Source organism: Heterodontus francisci, chromosome 14 (assembly GCF_036365525.1).
Source record: "Heterodontus francisci isolate sHetFra1 chromosome 14, sHetFra1.hap1, whole genome shotgun sequence".
Taxonomy (NCBI): Eukaryota; Metazoa; Chordata; class Chondrichthyes; order Heterodontiformes; family Heterodontidae; genus Heterodontus; species Heterodontus francisci.
In genome coordinates this window covers 71,370,314-71,387,280 of record NC_090384.1, presented here as the reverse complement: position 1 = coordinate 71,387,280, position 16,967 = coordinate 71,370,314, and the positions used below count along the sequence as shown (strand labels likewise).

The window sequence follows — 16,967 nt, the reverse complement described above, 5'->3', positions numbered from 1 at the left end:
GTCACCTGACCGACACCTCAACCTGACAAGTTTCTACCTTAAAAGGTATCTCTCTGGAGAGACAGAAAGGCAAAACAGCAAGAAAAAGCCTTCTACAGTCAGAACAGCTGTGAGACAGTTCCAGCTAAGCAAGAGCCTTGCTGATAACATCTTTTAACTACTGCAGCAGAGAAACTGCAAAGTGACTTTGGAACTCCCCATCTGCGAAAGTGAACCTGGATGTCCACCATCGACTTTAGATTGAGGCTTAACCACAAGGAGCCTGCGACACTTCATCCTTTTCAAGAAAACAAATATTAAGGCCTGCACGGTTGAAAGATTTCCTTCTGGAAAACTTCTAAAGGTTTTTTAAAACTACGAATTCTTTCACAACAATTGGACTCTAATTGCACGCTACTACTCTACTCTATATTTTCTTGTATGTGTGTGCATTTGTGTGAATGCATGAGTGGGTGAAGTTACAAACATTTTTCGGTCATTGTGTAAAAATAAATATTTATCTTTTTTAACCTATGAGAAAAGGTGTCATTTGTTTATTTATTTGACCCTTAAAACACTCAGGAACTAAAATACTTTTTAAAACACTATCTGTGGTCAGTTGAGAGGTGAAAAGTGGAAGTCACCCACACCACTTCCCACCTGTCCGTAACAATTGCTCAACACATTATAATATACTTTAGTCCTTTATTTTCATATCGCAACTATTAGGCACTTGAAAAATATTTTAGCAGAATGTTAAAAATGATGGATAAACAATCTTGTTACTGTCGTTTCTAGGCAGTGAAAATAACAGCATGCCTGTTTTTACCTAGATCTAAGAAGTTGTTAACAAAATAACAGGAAGATCAACATTTGAAATCTGACATTTCTGAGGTTACTCATTACAGTATACTTGAATTTTCTGTTAAAACTTGAGTTTCACTCCATAGCAACTGGGCTGCATAGTAGATGTCTACTGCAAATACTATTTCTTAGCCTTTAACTATAGTCTGAAAAAAATTCATGCATTTTACCATTTTGAAATCCAGTTTGTGTAAAACCAACAATGTCTTTAATGTATTAATAGCTCAAAATATAGGAGGGGCAGTAAATCTCAAAAATATCAGTAATTATTACGAAACCTTTAAAAAGTGCCACAATTAAAGGAATGCCATCTTTTGTAGAACCACAGAAGTTTACAGCAAAGGAGGAAGCCATTTGGCCATCACATCTACGCCAGTTCCATGCTTGAGCAGTCCAAAACTAATCAAAATGCCCTGAATATTCCTCTGATCAAATGTATGCCTCCTCTTCCCTGAAGACATGCAAAGGTCTCTGCTACAATTAATCCCCTATAGCAAAGCATTCCAACTTCTAACAACTCTCTGCATAAATATTTATTTTACCCTCTCTCCAATAGTGATCGTCCATTTTAAAATATTACTCTCTTATTGACTCCCCAGCTACAGAAAATAATATTTATCATTCACACTATCAAATCCTTTCATAATTTTTAAAATCTCTATTATGTCTCCACTTAGCCTTCTCTGCATCAGTGGAACTGGTGCCAATGTCTCAAGTCTCTCAAAATCTTATGGGGCTTTTTTGTTGAATGTGTTCATCCACATTTTTTTAAACCAATATGCTCTTTTTATAAATGTTTGGTCGCATCTCCTGTATCTGATCCTCAGGTCAGAGAATAAGCATATGCCAGGGAATGTTAATAGGACTGCAGCTGTACCAAATGTTGCTGAGGCATCAGATAAAAACGAGCATGTAACTACATGTAGTTTAGTTAATCACTTTCAAAACATCAACCTTGACAGGGTGCAGCATGACTTAAAAAAACATGAGTTACCATTCTGTCATAGAGCAACAAATCCCTGCTTAGGCAATTTTTTAATATATATATCGGCTGAAGAGCCACTTGGATGTGTGTATACTGTAATTATCACACTGATGTTTGTGGGACCTTGCTGTTCATAGGCTGTAAAGCACTTTGAAACATCATGAGGTCATGAAAGGAACTACATAAATGTAAGTCTGACTTTCGTTTTCTTTGTTGTTGGGGACAGAGGGAGAAGAAAGAGGGAAAAAATAGTTCTGGTCAACCTATTACTATTATTCAATAAGTAGCTGGTAGCATACCATTCGACAATGTTGCAAAAATATCAGCAACTCATATGAACTGGTCAACAAAGGGTTACCTTTTTTTAATTCATTCACAGGATGTTGTCATCTCTTGCAAGGCCCATCACTAATTGCCCTCGGGAAGGTGGCGGTGAGCTGCCTTCTTAAACCACTGCAGCCCATATGGTGTAGGTATACCTAGAGTCCCACAGTACTGTTAAGGAGGGCGTTCCAGGATTTTGACCAAGCGATGATGAAGTAACGGCAATATATTTCCAAGTCAGGATGGTGTGTAACTAGAAGGTGTTCCCATGTGCCTGCTGCCCTTGTCCTTTTAGGTGGTAAGGGTCCCCAGGTTTGGGAGGTGCTGCCAAAGAAGCACTGGTGAGTTGCTGCAGTTTTGTAGATGGAACCACAGTGCAACAGTAGTGGAGGAAGCAAAGGCTTATCATGGTGGATGGGATGCGAGTCAAGCGGGTTGCTTTGTCCTGGATGGTGTTGAGCTCCTTGAGTGGAGCTGCATGCATCTAAGCAAGTGGAAGGTATTTCATCACACTCCTGACTCATGCATTGTAGATGGTGGAAAGGTTTTGGGGAGGAGGGAAACTCTGACCTGCTTTGTAGCTACAGAATTTATGCAGCTGTTCCAGTTAAGTTTCTGATCAATGATGACTCTGAACAATGATGGTCAGAGGTGGGGATATCCGTTGATGATTGTACAATGTTTAACACCATTCGCAACTCCTCAAATACTGAAGCAGTCCATGTCCATATGCAGCAAGACCTGGATAGTATTCAGGCTTGGGCTAATAAGTCACAAGCTACATTCGTGCCACACAAATGCCAGGCAAGGACCACTTCCAACAAGAGAGAGTCTAACCATTTCCCCATGACATTCAATGGCATTACCATCGCTGAATCCCCCACTATCAACATCCTGGGGGTTACCATTGACCAGAAACTGAACTGGACCAGCCATACAAATACTGTGGCTACATAAGCAGATCAGAGGCTGGGAATTCTTCTCCTGACTCCCCAAAGCCTGTCCACCATCTACAAGGCACAAGTCAGGAGTGTGATGGAATACTCTCCACTTGCCTGGATGAATGCAGCTCCAACAACACTCAATAAGCTTGAGACCATCCAGAGCAAAGCAGCCCGCTTGACTGGCACCCCATCCACCACCTTCAACAATCACTCCCTCCATCACCAACAGTAGCAGCAGTGTGTACCATATACAAAATGCACAGCAGCAACTCACCAAAGCTCCTTCGACAGCACCTTCCAAACCCGCGACCTCTACCATCTAGAAGGACAAGGGCAGCAGATGCATGAGAACACCGCCACCAGGTTCCCCTCCAAGTCACACACTATCCTGTTTTGGAACTATATCGCCGTTCCTTCACTGACGCTGGGTCAAAATCCTGGAACTCCCTTCCTAACAGCATTGTGGGTGTACCTACCGCACATGGACTGCAGCGGTTCAAGAAGGCAGCTCACCTTCTCAAGGGCAATTAGGAATGGGCAAGAAATGCTGGCCTAGCAAATGATGCCCACATCCGTGAAATAATTTTTTTTAAAGTATGTTGATGGTGGGGGATTTAATGATTGTAATGCTGTTGAATGTCAAGGGGAGGTGGTTAGATTCTCTCTTGATGGTCATTGCCTGGCACATGTGTGGCATGAATGTTACATGTGTTACGACCAGGTGAGAAAGGTGTCTAGGGGTCTCTGTCAGCCTTCACCTGGTTTTATTGTAACAGGATTTAATTTTAAACACACTGCGTTTTGAGCTCCCCCATGGTGAATCCTTGTTCACTGCTTTCCAATTATAAGGCAAAGAAATGAGCACAAACAGGCCTTCTTAGGTTTAAAGAAGAAAAGTGGAATTTATTAAAACTTAAACTCTAATTTGGTTAACGCCTACTGATACACGCCGCCCTGCATGCCAGCATGCATACGCGATATGCTTATGCAAATAGAGACAGAAAAGAGAAGAAAAAATAGAGAGGTTTGAGGCAATATCAGGAGAGTTTCTTGTTACCGTGCTTCAAGCTCACTGTAGACCTTTTGTAGGTAGTTCTTGCTTTTCGTTGGGGCCCAGTATTCTTCTTAAACCTTGTTCACTGTAGGAGACATTTCTCTCTTGGGATTCCTGTGTCTTCAATGGATTCCAAAGCTGGTGAGAAAGAGATGAGCAGACAGGAGAGAGGTCTTTTCCAGTCCAGGAGCAAATAGCTTTCTGCGTTATAAAACACGGTGGCAAGTTCAAATTCAAAAATCTCCAAAAGCCATGTCATGTGACTAAACTGTTCTGACCAAGTCATCTGTGTATTGGGGGAGCAGGGACTGGTTCCTTTGTTCCAACACTGTCTGCTAGTATGCAAAAAAGGTCTTTCTGGCAAGGGGCCTGGCAATTCCTTGTGATCGGCCCTCTTTTCCTCCAAGCAACAATGTTAAGGTTTAATGTTCCTGTAGCAAAATATGTGTCTCAATCTTGGCAGGTGGGAGTCTGCATGACACATGCCACTTACTAGCCCAGCCCTGAATACTGATCTTACTGCATGCAGGCATGGAATGCTTCAGGAGTTGTGAATGATACTGAACACTGTGCAATCAGCAAACATCCCCACTTCTGACCTTATGGAGGGAAGGTCATTGATGAAGCAGCTGAAGATGGCTAGGCCTAGGATACTGCCCTGAGGAACTCCTGCAGTGATGCCCTGAGGCTGAGATGATAGGCCTCCAACAACCACAACCATTTTTGTGCTAGGTGTGACTCCAGCCAGTGACGAGTTTTTCCCCATAATTCCTATTGATTTCAATTTTACTAGGGCTTGCTGATGCCACACTCAGTCAAATGCTGCCATGATGTCAAGTGGAGTCACTCTAACCTCACCTCTGGAATTCAACTCTTTTGTCCATGTTTGGACCAAGGCTGTAATGAGGTCTGGAGCCATGTGGTCCTGGTGGAGCCCAAAATGAGCATCAGTGAGCAGCATACTGGTGAGTAAGTACCCTTGATAGCACTGTCGACAACATCTTCCATCACTTTGCTGATGATTGAGAGTAGGCTGATGGGTGGTAATTGGTCAGACTGGATTTGTCCTGCTTTTGTGGAGAGGACATGGGCAATTTTCTAGTAGGGTAGGAGACAAAGTTATAACTGTGCTGAAACAGTATTTCAAGCTTAAGGCTAGCCTTAAGCTCTCTTTTAGAATGGACTTCTTTCCAATTTGCTACAAGCTTTTAACAGAAACATACAATTCATATCTCAAACATACGTCAAAGGCCATTTTAGTGAAACATTTTTGAAGCAGGCATACTAGCTGCCTATAATCTTGAGATCCTTCGCTAAAAACAGAAGTAGATAAGTGGCTTTTCTCACCAAATTTAAATAAATACATGCTAGACCAAAACAGGACAGAATATAGTTGCAGTCTCTTGGTTAGCATGCGTCTCCTGGTATCAATGTCTAGATATTATAGGAATAACCAATCGGGATCCTTCCTTTTGCATTGAACTATTAAACTGCCGAACACAAAAAAGTAAATAATTACATTTGGAATGGTTACTTCAGCTCTTCCAGCCATCATCAAGCCCCATTTCTAACATCTGTCAACAGTAAATTCTTCAGCAAAAACAAACTACAATGAAAATAAATCAGTGGAAGATGCTGATACTTGGTGGCACATACATGTAGTGATATGAATTTTAATCTTGGAAGGGTTATCATCTTAAACTATGCTACAAGATGGAGCTTTCGACTCAACTGCTCAGTAAAGAAAACTATGTCGGCATTGCTGTACAAACTGTTCATAAAAAAAATACAAGCACAATTTCAAAGGGTGGCTCACTATCAGCCTCTTTTTAATAAAATATATTTATTGTTAATTAATTATGATTAACTTTAACATTTTTTCCTTGCCTTTTGCTGTTGTTTCTTTGAGTTATATTTAAACACATCATGTATGCTATTTTTAAGTAATTACAGATGCAGATAATATGACGAAGTTGAATTGTCAGTCGAGATGCAGTCATTAAACCATGTAACTTCAAAATAATTCCATTTTAAATGTGCAAGTTAATTCTGCTATTAGGTTGTATGTAATCCTCCGAAATCAGTCTTTAAATGAGCTCATCAGCACTGAATGTTTAACCAATACTAATAGCATGGTCCTATTCAAACATTTTTAACTCGCTCTCCGTAATTTCCAAATGACCTTGTGCAACTTTGCTTGACAGAAGAACAAAATGTGAATAACACAAAATGGTGGCACTTCGTAAATCTTTCAAATTTCTTGACATGATGATAGTCTTTCGTATTTCAAAGTATCTTGAATAACCAGAAACTGCACAACTTTTTGGTAAACATAATTCAACTATAAATTTTAATATAGAATGGAAAATACCCTTGAAAGAGCCTCCTCATGCATTCCTCGTGTATGCCAAAGAATTGCCTCTCTGCGTTAAAAATCACATTGAAATTATATTGATTGCTAACTTATAAATCCCATGTGCTTCCAATTCAAAACTTGCCTGCTCGTCATCCTTCAGCAGCTCCCCTCCTTTCTGTACAGAATTTACCGACACTTCACTCTGGGCTAGAGTGTATTCATTATCTTCTGCTATGCTGCCAACTTTAGGAACCGATGCCTTTTGTTCCTTCAGGTCTTCTGAAAAATGTGAAAGCTCACTAAGTTTACATAGGAAAACTTTAATATTACTCTTGATACAAGTTAACTCCACAAAGCTGGGTACTATTTTGCACTAAGAAGCATGGAAAGTATCTTATACTGAATAACGCATTTGAAGAAAAAATGGGCATACTTCCAAATTAGCAATCTGATCCAATATGAAGGACACACTTTTGCTTTCAAATTCAAAGAGTAACTTTTAGAAAATGCATTAGTACTTTCACCATTCATCATGTAATATGTCTCAAGTACTGTAACCTTTTTGAAGTAGACCCAAGAGGTAACTACAAATAGCATGTCCTTTGATTTTTGCCAAAGGCTGTCTACTTGCTAGTCACAGCAGCACAAAGTGCACACAAATAACCACTTCCAGAACTTCTGCTTTATAACAGGCTCTCAAAATGCAAACTTTCTAAGAATATATGACTGTGTGGTCTTTGGTGTGATCCAAATAATAAAGGAGTTCAACTAACAATTTTCACACTGAAGCTCATCACTATCAATGTAATCTATAATTTAAAAATCTTACATCTATGTTCATTTCCTCTCCACAGAACCTTCCTTCCTGTTGTATCATTTTTGGCACACATTTGTGTCAACGGATTCCACTATAAATCCCATTTATAATGGAAACTGCCTATATAAATGTGTCATGCTATAATTACACTTTAGAGCTTCAGTTTTGAGCTTTCCAGTTCCTCAACTTTGTGCTGCAGAAAGATTCCTATGTTCCAACCAACTGCTTCCCAAGTTACAGTCAGTCTTGCTTTTACTATGAATAATATTTGAATACATTCACCATAAAGATCTCCCAAAGGGAAATGAAGTCTGACTGAATGAGCCACCAATCCATAAAGAGATCAAGACCATTATAGCACAATTAAAATCACACACAGCCCCAGAACAGATGGGATTCCAGCTGAGGTCTATAAACAGGGAGGAGATGTGATCCTTGATAGGCTTACAGATCTGTTTATGGTGTATTGGGAGAAAGGGAGTGCCTCAGAACCTTTAAGATGCAGTGACCATCTCCCTCTTAAAAAAACAAGGGAGAGAAGTCTGGCTGTTCAAACTACAGAGTCATTGCCTTACTTTCCAATGCACGCAAAATCTTGCCAGAGTGCTTCTAAATAGATTTGTTCCGACAATACATGAAGAAAGCCTCCTTGAAAGTCAATGCTGATTCAGATCCAATGGGGAACTATAGACATGATTTTTGTGCTGAAACAGATCCAGGAGAAGTGTAGAGAACTAAGTTTGGGCCTGTATGTTACCTTATGTAGATCTCATCAAGGCATTCGATACAGTCAGTCGGATGGACTTTGGAAAATACTATCTAGATTGGGCGCCCTCCAATGTTCTTCCTCATTCGCCGTCAATTGCACAAAGGCCAGAAAGGTCAGGTCAAGCAGAATGGAGCCCTCTCAGACTGCTTCCCTACCTCGAATGGTGTTAAGCAAGGGCATGTTCTGGCACCGACACTTTTCTCTATTTTTTTCAGTATGCTCCTTCAAGAGGCAAAGGCAGGCTTGACAGAGGACATATACATCCACTTCCGAACAGACTTCCGGCAGTCTCTTCAATCTGCGACAACTACTGGCACATATCAAAATCACAGAGTAACTTATCATGAAGCTTCTGTTTGCTGACGACTATGCCCTTCTGGCACACACAGAGGAGGCAATTCAGCTCATTGTGAACAGTTTTTCTGATGCAGCAAATGCCGTTGGCCGTACTATTAGCCTAAAGAAATTAGAAGTGCTGTACCAACACAGCCCCAAGGAAAGTACAATGCACCACAGATTAGCATTGACAGTAGCAACTTCAATGCAGTAGAACAGTTTAGGTAGTATTATCTCAAATACTGTTCCTTCAGGTCTTCTGAGAAAAGTTATCTCAAATGATGCCCCTGTCAACAAGGACATAGATAATCGACTGCCCAAGGCCAGCAGCTCCTCTGGCCGCCTCTCGAAGCATGTCTGGTGAAACCATTCACTACGCATCTCTACCAAAATTCAAGTATACAGAGCAGTTGTCATCTCCACTCTCTTGAATGGGTTGGAATCGTGGGTTCTGTACAGAAAATAAACGCAACTGCTGGAACACTTTCATCAAAGCTGTCTTTGATCCATCATGAACATCAGATGGCAGGTCTACATTGCAAACAATGAAGTCCTCAACAGAGCCAATATGCCCAGGATTGAATGCCAATTGTGCAGGGTAGGACAATTGTCAGCCATGCAGGATTCCAGAATTCCAAAAGCAGTGCTTTATGGTGAACTATGCTCCGGTAAGCAAGAGCGAGGTGTACCTCACGAACGGTTTAAAGACCAGCTGAAAAAGACGCTCGCTCTGGCTGACATTGTCCAACGGGTGCAGGAGCAGGAGGCTGCTGACAGAGACAGCTGGCGCACAAAGCAGCCTACATGTTTGAAACAAACAGACGCAAGGCTGCTGAAGAACAGACAATGCTTATACCAGAGCCCCCTCCAAACCAAGAGTTCCAGTGCCCCAACTGCTCAACAGCCTGCAGATCAAGAATTGGCCTCTTTACTCACTAACGATCATGCCAACTATCAGAGACAAGCCTTCATCTGCCATCATCATCATTTCATCAATATCTTATTAAGGGCAGCACAGTGGTGCAGTGGTTAGCACCGCAACCTCACAGCTCCAGCGACCCAGGTTCAGTTCTGGGTACTGCCTGTGCGGAGTTTGCAAGTTCTCCCAGTGACCGCGTGGGTTTCCGCTGGGTGCTCCGGTTTCCTCCCACAGCCAAAGACTTGCAGGTTAATAGGTAAATTGGCCATTGTAAACTGCCCCTAGTGTAGGTAGGAGAATGGTGGGGATGTGGTAGGGAACATGGGATTAAAGTAGGATTAGTATAAATGGGAGGTTGTTGGTCGGCACAGACTCGGTGGGCCGAAGGGCCTGTTTCAGTGCTGTATCTCTAAATAAATTAAATAAATAAATAAAAATAGGGACCGATCTTATGACTTTAAAAATAGGAACGGAATTATGTCTACAAACTCTAGTCCAATTACAAGAGCAAAATACTGCAAATGCTGGAAATCTGAAATAAAAACACCATTCTGATGAAAGATCATTGACCTGAAACATTAACTCTGTTTCTCTCTTCACTGATGATGCCAAACCTGCTGAGTATTTCCAGCATTTTCTATTTTTATTTATTCCAATTCTAGTCCAATTATCCCCTGCACTCTAACTACACTCCACCTGAAGACGATGGCAAGACTCCACGTGTGTATCACAACAGAAAGTTGGCTAGTGTTTTGAAAAAAATTCTTTATGCTTCTTGAGGATGGAATTACCAGTTTTCTTTAGATACTGATGAGCTTTTCACCCATAAATTGAGATTTTCCTCACCTGCAGAGAGGCATACTCCTGGAGTTTCCGCTCCATTGTGCTGGTTCTTCGGCGTCACCAGCGCAAAAGATTGTGTCATTTTAAGTGCTTCTGCTTTCTTTTGCACTAGTTTTTATACATCATTCTAGAGGAGAGCCCCACCCACAAAACATTCCATGCCCCCAGGGTGAATTAATCACCATTGGGATTTACTGCTAATAGTGCTCGTTTGTGGGCCTTCAAGAGAGCTCCAAAAAGTAAGCTGGATGTTTTGGGTGCAAGGACACTAATAGGTACACTCTGAAAGGTTTTGAATGATTTTTTTTCCTAATTTGCAAAGGAACTGACTAGTGTATCCCAATCTAAGTAGAAAATAGTTTTGCATATATTTTAAAAGTAATTTTAGTCATTTCAAATCAGGTTAGTGTCAGGTGGTGAATTGACACGATGATTTAAAATTCTTAATTTTTTTATTATAAGCCCATTTTCAGCTGTATCAAACTTTATCAAATTACCACTCTTATAATATATTCAGGATTAATTTTTAAAGTTATATTTTAATGTACTGTTTAATTATGCTAGTTCGTTGCAGTTTACATGGGCGATATGCAAATGATTTGAGCAGAAACACGGGGAGGGAAGCACTTTTCAAAATGGGTGTAATTTTGGATGCAATTTGCACTGGAATCACCAATTGTACCCAAAGTGGAAACTCCACCCCACCCATGCTTTCGCAGTCTTCATCCACTACGTAACAATCATCATCTGACAAAGCTGCTTACCTTTTCTAAGGTACATAAACGATTCTAGGAATTCAGCATATGTTTGCTCATGACTGCTGCAAAATCTTTCCAAAGCATCAAAGGTTATTCCTCCTTCCTCCATAGTTTGTGATCCCAACACAACCGGCATATCTAATAGTAGATATTAATTCTAGAATACAAAAAAGAGGCATTGGACTAGTTACTTGAAGGATACAACATAGGGACCCAGATTTTGCCGTCTGTGGTGAAGTGTCAATGCTCACTGCTAAATTTGAAGAAAGCTGCCCACAGAGATTTAGCCACCTCCACTTCAGCAGTCAGTAATCAAGGGGTAGGGTGCTGAGCAATCCTGTTGCTTGCTCGCAGGCTCTTGCCTATATATTGACAAAACTGTAGTGAAATGAAACCCAATCAGTTTTTTCCCCCTTCATCTCGTCAAAGGCATGAAATACCTTTGGCCTTTTAGAAGGCTGATATGGGTTTTTGTCGCCATATTCTGATGCTTCCCTTTAATAGCTTACATCCCTTTAGATTTCAACTACACCGTAATTGTACACTCCAAGAATGATCCCTGCACATGTCCAAGTCTGCATCTGGGTATATGTATAACTGATAAATGACCTGACTGCAGAAAACTGCCTGCAGACAGCACATTCAGGTGAGCTTGGCACCCGTTTCTAACCAAGCTAAGAAACTGCACCATTATCGAAAAAAAATCTACCTTCTGACTGAAATTGGCCTACAAATTCGATTTCATTCAAAAGCAGACACACAGGGAGCAGGCAATTAGGGATGGGCAATAAATGCTGAAATAGCCAGCGACTCCCACATCCCATGAATGAATAAAGAAAAAGGTTGCGTGTGGCACACAACTGTAGTCCCAGGCAGCATGGTAAATTCATGCTGGACCTCAGTAAAATGATTCTGGCATTCATTTATTCATTTATTTGGGGGGAGGTCAGGAAATGGGGCATTTCCAACTCTACTTAAAGGGAGCCAGCATCTATCAAAGGATAGGTGCACTTCGGCTGCAGACAGGAACAATCATTCTCAAATGACTAAAATGGCTGCAAGAGGTCCAGACAGGGCACCCAAGTTCTCTGCTGCCACATTGGAGACCCTGGTGCAGACAGTGGACAGAACAAAGGAGATCCTGTTCCCCACTTGGGGCAGGAAGCCCTCCAGACAACACCTCCACCAGCAGTAGAAACAGGACACTGATGAGGCCAATGCCAGGAGCTTAACTTTCAGGACACGACTATAATTCGCACCCTACCAAATTCATGGCCATGAAAAATACATCACAGACCATGAAGTCTTGGGTCCTCCGTGAAATCTCAGGTCCTCCATGAAGTTGGTCATTTTGCAACCTTCGTGTGTTTTAGCAATTGACACAAGGCTGAACTCGCTGATTGCTGGGCATGTTGTGAAATTTGCATGTTTTACTGACTGACAGTAGTCTCAACTCACTGATTGGTAGATAAGGGAGGGCTTCCAGTGAAGTTTTGAGATTAGCCGTCACAAGTGTTATCAGATAAGTGAGGATGCCAGAATGAGCAAACCAAAAACAGCCACAACCATTACTGCGGCACATCGAGTGAAAAAATTTGGATGCCAAATTCTACTTGCCGATGGTGGAATACTGTTTTGTTGAAGCAGCAATGTTTTCATAGAGATACAGCACTGAAACAGGCCCTTTGGCCCACCGCGTCTGTGCCAACCAACAACCACCCATTTATACTAATCCTACATTAATCCCATATTCCTTACCACAAACCCACCATTCTCCTACCACCTACCTACACTAGGGGCAACTTACAATGGCCAGTTTACCTATCAACCTGCAAGTCTTTGGCTGTGGGAGGAAACCGGAGCACCCGGCGGAAACCCACGCGGTCACAGGGAGAACTTGCAAACTCCGCACAGGCAGCACCCAGAACCGAACCCAGGTCACTGGAGCTGTGAGGCTGTGGTGCTAACCACTGTGCCGCCCAATTATTGAATGGTTAAGTATTAGCAAATTTGTCTAATAAAACATTGTGACTATTTCTGTGGAAAACAAGTCAAGAATGTTGCCATCAGAAGCCCCAAATTATATTTACAATCATTCTATGAATTCTATACAATTCATAATCAAGATGAGATAACTGAGAGGGTTGATGAGAGTAATGCTGTTGATGTCGTATACATGGACTCCCAAAAGGCATTTAATAAAATTTTGTTGGATCACACATGGTGGGCAATGGCTCAGCGCCACTTAACAGTACGAAAGTCGTTGCAGCAAAAAGAGAGCATCCGACATTACGCTAATGGAAAACAAACATTAAAAAAAAGTGCAACAATTTTAACTCTTTTTGGGAGGTTAACAGAAAGCTCAGAAAATCATCAGTTGGTTACAATGGAACTTCTGGATGCTTTTGCAAGTGTCAACATACAATTGGAAAAACTTAATCACCCAAAGCTCTCTGTATTCATTCAACATATTGTGCAAAATGCTGGTTGCTTGCCAAGTGTAAATAAACTACAACAGGACTACCTACTGAAGGTTTTTGCTACCCATGGTGAGGAACGTTCCAACAAACTCTGTGGACAAAGAGAGAGCTGTGTATAAATACAGACAGGTGTTCACAGTGCAGAGACAGTGAATGAAGAATGAGACAGTTTCAAGTTGCTCCGTACTCACATTCAACTACTGACTTCAGTGAGTCAAGAATGTGACCTGTTTATAGTCAGCTTTTTACAATAGCTTTTGTATATACAATAAATACCATTTGAAACCAGAAATCTGCTTTGTCTTTTTTTGTTTTAAATAGATACTTTTCATGACTTTTTGCAACATTGTGAAAGATACGATTTAAACATGCGAAATCATGAAATTCACATTTCTTAAAATGCCGTGACCGTGAAATTTGTAAAATTTGACTGTGAATTTGATAGAGCCCTAACTGTAATGCTGGAAAAATTCAATGACATTAGCAGGCTTGTCAAGGTAAGAATACTGCTATCTAATTCTCTGCTCACACCTCCAGCCTCACTACTCACAATACTCCCCAACCCAGATTCCCTTCACTCTTCTACATTCACTGCACAAATTTCACTCCACTTCCTTCTCCTCATATTCACACATACACACCACTATTGCAACCCTCACTTCCCCATACCCCATATCCTAAACACTGCATACCATGACAAGCAGATTTTTTAAACACCTAACAAAACTGGTGCTAAAACAACAAGTGTAGGACCCTATTTTGAATATTTTATTCATTTTCTTAAGTAGTTCTGGCAGGTACCCAGGACAGGGCTGTCTAACTAACCCACTATGTCAACACATAATGAGTGCCACTCCCTATAAGCCATATTGGATGCTGAGGCACCTCACTTGCGTCTGAAATACAGGCACGATGCTATCAAATTTCTTGGCCATTTTCTTTGGTTTGCAATTTTATGCAAAGCAAGGAGATCTATGACTTTTTAAAAAATACCACAGTAAAAACTGTTGCATCAATGTAGCTAATAAAGCTAAGTTGAATCCCAAGGACAGAAACACTGACCTTGTTGAAATTGATTCCTATAGGATTGTTATTGAGAACAAAAGATTTGCCATTGTTTGTTGTCTACTGATGTAATTGTGTTTTATCATTGATAAAATCAAATTGCTCAAAAAAACAAATTTCTAGCATTTTAACTGAAAAACTTCCAAAGCAAAACACAAATGTGAATATGAATGGAAAGTACAATACTATAACTGACACATTTCTGAAATTTAAAATGCTTTTTAACAATGAAACCAGGATGATGCATCACAAAACATGCTGTCTAGCATTTTAAAACATAACAGTTAAAATTTGTAACAGAGCAAAACCCCAACTTCTGCAAATCTGTTCTCTGGGGAATCTCTAATGAACCAGCACAAAATGTTTACACAAGGCAGTCTGAATGGTTTATGCAAAACTCAGTGGTTTTGTACCAGGAAACATTCTTGTTATCTATTGTTTTGACTTCTACCACTGACAACTGAGTTAGAATACACACAAACTGCTGCAGAATTTTTTTTAACTTAGCTTAAAAAGCAGTTTTAATACCTTTAATCAATTACATAATTTATATATTTGACAACTGACACCCTGGATTGGCAAATGATATCCTGGAGCACACAAGTGTTATCAAGTAAGTGATCAGACAACTTTTCTTGTGTTGTGCAAATAATTCTGCAAGAATGCAAATTGAACTAATTTATGCTGTTTGGTGGTATCTCGTTGTGCTGTTTATTTTTGTGCAAGTACCAGAGCAATTTTCCTATAAAAAGAATGAAGAACTTGCAATTATATCATGCCTTTCACATTCTCATGATGTTCCAAGTTGTGCCACAGCCAACAATTATAGAATCCAGAACAACAATTGAGATGCATGTCGAGTTAATCTATTTTGGTGCTATCAGTTAAGGAACGAATGCTGGACACTAGGAGAACTTGCTGCTTTTCTTAAAAAAAAAAGCCATGTGATCTTTAGTCCACCTGAGCAAGCAAACAGGACTTTAGCTGACACTTAACTCCCCTTAGTTCCCAACATCAGGAGTCATAGATCATGAAAACTAAGTTAAGAAAGTGTTAATACTCTTTCCGCATCAAGGCCCTGCAGCCGACTACACGTCCCACCATGCTCCTTGCCTTTATCTGCAACCCTTAAACACAGGGCCAGGCTCTCATAAGTGGACATATTCACCTTCATTCAGAGATAAAATACAACTAAAGGCAGAAAATGCAGATGGGGAAGGGGAAAAAATCACCAAAGCTGTGTGACCCTTGAGTCTTTATGAGGAGAAAGCCATGGAGATTCTGGGGTTGGTGGCAAAGAGACACTGGGATAGGGCAGGTAGACGGTCACTCCCAAGCTCACATGGTTGGTATCCACTTTTTTTATTCCTTCTCTCTTTTACAATTCTGTAGAGTTGTCACATCATCAAATATAAAAGGGAGATATGTCAGAAAGAGGGGAAAACAGATGTGTGCATCCTATTACCTATGCCACCAGTCACCTTGTGAACATGAGATTTGAGGGTCCCTTTTCTGACAGTATACTTGGTGCTTCTTGATTGTCATATTTAATGGGCCATGTGGTCTCCATTACATGGCATAGAACAACATGAGCGCTAGTGTGTGTGTATTTAAAAGAACTTGCATTTATATAGTACCTCTCACAACCTCAGGATATTCCGAAGTGCATCACAGCCAATTAAGTACTCTTGAATTAGCAGTTACTATCGTAATTTATGAAAAGGTGGCAACCAAATTGTGCACAGCTAGGTTCCACAAACAGCAACAGATAATCTGCTCTAATGATGTTGGTTGAGGGACAAATATTAGGCAGGACACCGGGAGAACTCTGCTCTTCATCAAATAGTGGCATGTGATCTTTTAGGTTCACTGGCAAATGGGTCCTTGGTAAAACATCTCAACCAAGCATCACCTTCAACAATGCGGCACTTCTAAGTATTACATGGTATAGTAAAAGAAAGGAGGATTAGATTATGAGAGAGAGAAAGAAACACAAAAGGAAAAGAAAATTTTAAATGTAACATTTTTCAACTCTCCAATAATAATTCACGATCTGAAGGAATGAAACTCCACGCTTTCAACTGTTCACTTTCTGGTCCAGTGGTTGATTGGCAGTCATTAACCATTATCATGTTGTTAAAGGGTACTTCTACAATTAATTATGAGACCTTACTATCTGTGGCAAGTTTAACAGGCAATTAATGTGCAAATGCAGCTACTCATGAAACACACGGGGAGGTTAAGAGTGAGGTATCATTCTCACAAAGCCAATGGTGGAGCAGTGCACATCGTCCAACAACTTGTGGCGATTCACAATTCATGGGTCATCTCTTCCTTGCCACAAGTTGCCGGCAGATTTGCACATTAATAACACCGTGCGCTGTTTGCACACTGTTATTTTTCTCAGCAAATTCAGGCCCGATGAATCTCAAACTATCCGACCCACTCTCCTCCCATGGTCTTGTATCTTCCCT

General features: G+C 40.7%; 2 protein-coding genes across 2 annotated transcripts in view; one reads left to right on the top strand and one right to left on the bottom strand.

Moving 5' to 3' along the window:
- The window catches only part of iftap (intraflagellar transport associated protein), a 65,434-nt gene that overhangs the window by 25,810 nt on the left and 22,657 nt on the right, over positions 1–16,967 (bottom strand). The window contains exons 3-9 of the mRNA XM_068045869.1: positions 13,477–13,519; positions 10,955–11,105; positions 6,590–6,785; positions 6,299–6,445; positions 5,861–5,921; positions 5,114–5,248; positions 2,427–2,636 (exon numbers count right to left, since the gene is read on the bottom strand). Of these exons, the coding sequence (XP_067901970.1) occupies positions 2,427–2,636; positions 5,114–5,248; positions 5,861–5,921; positions 6,299–6,445; positions 6,590–6,785; positions 10,955–11,084 (879 nt within the window). The 5' untranslated portion in view covers positions 11,085–11,105; positions 13,477–13,519. The remainder of the gene's footprint in view (positions 1–2,426; positions 2,637–5,113; positions 5,249–5,860; positions 5,922–6,298; positions 6,446–6,589; positions 6,786–10,954; positions 11,106–13,476; positions 13,520–16,967) is intronic.
- The window catches only part of rag2 (recombination activating gene 2), a 41,808-nt gene continuing 39,809 nt past the window's right edge, over positions 14,969–16,967 (top strand). The window contains exon 1 of the mRNA XM_068046442.1: positions 14,969–15,106. The gene's annotated coding sequence lies outside the window, so the exon portion shown is untranslated. The remainder of the gene's footprint in view (positions 15,107–16,967) is intronic.